This window comes from Mya arenaria, chromosome 11 (genome assembly GCF_026914265.1).
Source record: "Mya arenaria isolate MELC-2E11 chromosome 11, ASM2691426v1".
In the NCBI taxonomy this organism is placed as follows: domain Eukaryota; kingdom Metazoa; phylum Mollusca; class Bivalvia; order Myida; family Myidae; genus Mya; species Mya arenaria.
The window spans coordinates 42,515,161-42,519,042 of NC_069132.1; the positions used below are offsets into that span (position 1 = coordinate 42,515,161).

The window sequence follows — 3,882 nt, forward strand, 5'->3', positions numbered from 1 at the left end:
TGAACAACTCAAAAGTTTTTTAAAAGTGTTTTATTCTAACCAAAGTTTGGTGTTTATTTAAACAACGTGCAGAGTATACTGCTTGATTTTATTGTAATCATTGCAAATATAATAAAGTGTGTGTAATGCACATATAAAACCCCAAACTCACATAGAACCATCGGGCCTACAACTTATTTTAGGCCTAGCTACGCCCCTGACAGGTGTAGGTATTAGCAAGTGAAACTTTTTCTTGTCTATCGGATATAAAGACGTAAACTTATCTTTTCTATTTATTGATTCAATATTTCATGTAGAGCCAAAATGCCGTTAAAATTCTATATAATGTGTATATGGTCCATTTGTTTCTGTGGAAAAAACTTGTCTATTTCCGTAAGTGCCATATCGAACTATGGAATTCTGTCCCGTTTTAACATTGGCAATTGCCACTGTCTTTTCACATTTTTCAACAAACTGCGTATATAACCTGAGCCCATCGTCCTTCTGTACGTTGCCATGGTACTGCATGACCTTGCCTTTTAAACTGCCTCCCAATGTTGCCTGGGGTATAATCATAACGTCCCCGGGAAGGTCAAGAATTGAGACAAGACGTCCACCATCGGTCGGTTCGCTGAGGCGAGCCTCCAGGACAGATTTCACTGTAAGGGAAAAAGCAAGATCGGAGTTAAATCATATAAATGTACGTGTATCGGGGTTCATGCTCAAAAGCTTATTAACTAGATTTTATACGACAATGAAAATGTATATTATCACCAATGGATAAACAGACTGCATGAGAACAGTTCGTGTATACATACATGTACTAACGCAAATAAATAAATTGAAAAGAAAATTTTACCTGGAGCTCTCATACTTTAATAAGGGAATGATAGTCAATTTGTAAATGATACCAACATATAAATAGGTAATAGTATGTTAGTTGGTTGATTAGTTGGGGTTTATCTCGTCGAAATGCTTGCGTGATGTTCATATAACACAATAACTTAAGCAGGAGTTGCATCGCTTCGAGTTGCATGCTTGCGTGACGCCTATATCACACAATAACATAAGCAACGAGAAGTGTAACAATTTTACAGACCAACAGACTAACACAGCATTTCTATACGGAATCAAAGAACATCTTTTAATACGGACATTCTTTCTGGATGTCTATAATTATGTTTAAATCATGCTATATTTAAGACAAAAATTTAACAGATTCGATAATATGTCATATCTATACTGAGCATTAATGCAGAGTAATGTATTTAATTACCCATTTTATCAATCATGGTTTCCGATGCTCCTTTTAGAAAACATACGTATACGATTAATCCACGACCGATCTGTAAGAACAAAATATAGCATAGCTTTCTTTAAGTCATTACTATGCTTCATGCATTCCATTTAAGAAATTCGGACGCTTTAATTTATGTTAATACGAATTCAAAGCTTGCATACTTGCACGATTGATTTAATGCAATAAAACTCAAAATAATGCTATTTTTTATTTAAATACGACTCAAAAATGCAAATCTTAAGACTTCTATGAACCGTAACTAGCTTTCGAAGTACATGTGTTGCCTTTTCAATAAATCTAATCTAATCACTTATATAACTAACATGTACGTAAAAATTTGGTCATCCTGTAATAGATATATATTGAATGGTTTATATGCAAAATAAGAGTTTTCTTAATTCATGGCCTCCAATTTAATACACATAAATGATTAATTAATTTTAGATTCAAAGAATGATTAAAAGCAATGTGATGGCAAGATATCAATTTGGGGTCAAAACTGCTCAACTAAATTCGGGCAACTGTGTGCACAAGGTCAATGTGAAGGGTTCAACACGTAGGTAAAATGTGCTTCTATAAAACTGTTACAATGTACATACAGCTTCATGCAATCGAATTTTGTCCATTTACTTCACACAAGGTCCCTTGTCATCACCCACCTGCACGTATTCAGCGTCCTCGCTCTCCGTGGCCGGCTGCACCATAAGCCGGGCAGACAGACACTGCTGCAGAATTACCCGCGCATATGAACTGCCGTTTCCGTTACCTTCCGCTGACATTGGTGTTTTTGCAAATAAAATGTATCGAAGCACACTGAAAATAAACACACATCTCTTCAATAAGGTTGTCACCCGCTCCTTCCAAAAAATCCGGAATACCGCTTATAATTAGACCAGAATCGATTGTATTTGGATCAGAATCCGGAATACCGCTTATATTTGGACACGAAAACCGCTTAAACTCTTATTCAAAGTCAATACATACAAATGTAATACAAACACCATTTTTGACTGATAAACCTTTAACTACTTACTAAATAATACATTTATGGAAAATATTAATTACTGATAACAAGATTGTAACCGTGTATTTAATAGTAGAAAGCCCAAAAATATTAAATGATTGGTGAATGCTAAAAGATTTACTGTGGTCTACTATCGTCTCATAAGGTAGAAATACGGTGTTTTGTGCTCATTTCTTTTAAATTAAACTCGGTATCCTTCATAAGAACCATTGTTTTCGACATTTATTCATCCTTTTTGGAATATTAAAACAATATTATTAATTGTGGTAAATCTTATCTGGGAGTAAGAGTAGTCCAAATAATTGTACGTTGACGGATTTTTTTTTAGATTTTTGATATGGCAAATCCTTCACAAATTGTTTAGTATCAAAAGTGGGTAGTTGTTCCGATCAGGATTCCGGGTTAAAGCATATAGCGTCTATAAAATATCTTAAAAACAAGAAATATTACCAGATAATGTTATTTTATATTAGTTCCGTACACAAAAAAATAAATATCCAACTTATAATTATGAGTTTGACGGCTTTTCTTCATTTCATTCTGTCAAAACATAACGATATATACATGAAGGGCACCTGCAAGGCTTTAGGGCACAGTTTTAAATCGCTCGGAACATTTCGGCCATGGCCGAGTTGTTACGATTGTATAAACGAGGTCTATCTCGAAGCTTTGTCGGAGGAGGCCGAGCTATTACGATTGTATCGAGTTGTTCCCCTTCGCATAATTGTTGTCTGTATCAGTCAACTTTCGTTTTATTGGAAAGGTAAACAACTTGTTTTAATGCATTAAATGCTTGTTGAGTGCAAAATAACATTTTACTTACATGGTTAAATATGAATATAACTCTTTATGATCAATTTCAACCATAAAATACTTCACTTAAAACAATTTCAATATTTTTAAAACACCCCCGTTTTTTGCACATTCCCGTTTAGACGTTAGGGATTGGAAGAATCCCGTATAACACGTCTATTATTTTAGACTAGGAGTAAGAGTACATCTTTAAAACATCATTAAAAAATCCTGAGCGGCATGATAATAATGTCCTCCGGCGTACAGGATAACTTAGCGGAAGTCTAAAATAATAGACGTGTAATACGGGGTTCGTCCAATTCCTAACGATTTGCCATATCAAAAGTCGTAAAAAAATCCGTCAACGTACAATTATTTGGACTTACTTAACAGCATCCGTACCAAAGGGCGGTGGTGTGGGAGGGGCTGACAGCCTTTTCATTGGTATGTATTTGTTAACTACAAATGTTTTTTTAATGTTTGAGAAGCAGAATGAGGAAAGCATATCATTTTATTAAACTATTACCTGGTAAAACTTACCACACAATACCGACAATATCAATATCAATTGACTCAAATAAAATCAATCAAACTTCGCCGACAACTTCTGGATTCTTAAAACTAGTCACTAGTAACTTCCAGAACGTATTATTTATAATAAAACAGATCTGTATTTCCTTCAGTCATTAAAGATGATGATGAAATGCATACCGAATTATACACTGAACAATTGGAATTTACATGTTTCGTTTTCTTGTTTACGTCGTTGCAAATGTGAATATTCTTC

At 34.4% G+C, this 3,882-nt stretch overlaps 1 protein-coding gene across 5 annotated transcripts; it reads right to left on the reverse strand.

Moving 5' to 3' along the window:
• Nucleotides 1-259: 259 nt before the first annotated feature.
• On the reverse strand, nt 260-3,882 carry LOC128208198 (D-aminoacyl-tRNA deacylase 2-like). Of its 5 annotated transcripts, none has more exons than XM_052911645.1 (4): nt 3,807-3,882; nt 1,939-2,092; nt 1,256-1,325; nt 260-638 (listed from the first exon to the last, which is right to left on the reverse strand). In XM_052911645.1, the coding sequence occupies exons 2-4, from the start codon at nt 2,056-2,058 to the stop codon at nt 310-312; spliced, it is 519 nt and encodes a 172-aa protein (XP_052767605.1). In that variant the 5' UTR covers nt 2,059-2,092; nt 3,807-3,882; the 3' UTR covers nt 260-309. The 5 variants fall into 5 exon arrangements, with proteins under 5 accessions (XP_052767605.1, XP_052767602.1, XP_052767603.1 ...); XM_052911642.1 differs by having other exon boundaries at nt 3,636-3,858; XM_052911643.1 differs by having other exon boundaries at nt 3,622-3,858.

Excerpts from the sequence above, each read along its gene's own strand:
- LOC128208198 (XM_052911641.1), bottom strand. The coding sequence starts at position 3,537 with ATGAAAAGGCTGTCAGCCCCTCCCACACCACCGCCCTTTGGTACGGAT. Across the intron at positions 2,093-3,481 it reads TTTGGTACGGATGCTGTTAA|TGTGCTTCGATACATTTTAT; the intron begins GTAAGTCCAAAT and ends GTTTATTTTCAG. Across the intron at positions 1,326-1,938 it reads AGGACGCTGAATACGTGCAG|ATCGGTCGTGGATTAATCGT; the intron begins GTGGGTGATGAC and ends TTGTTCTTACAG.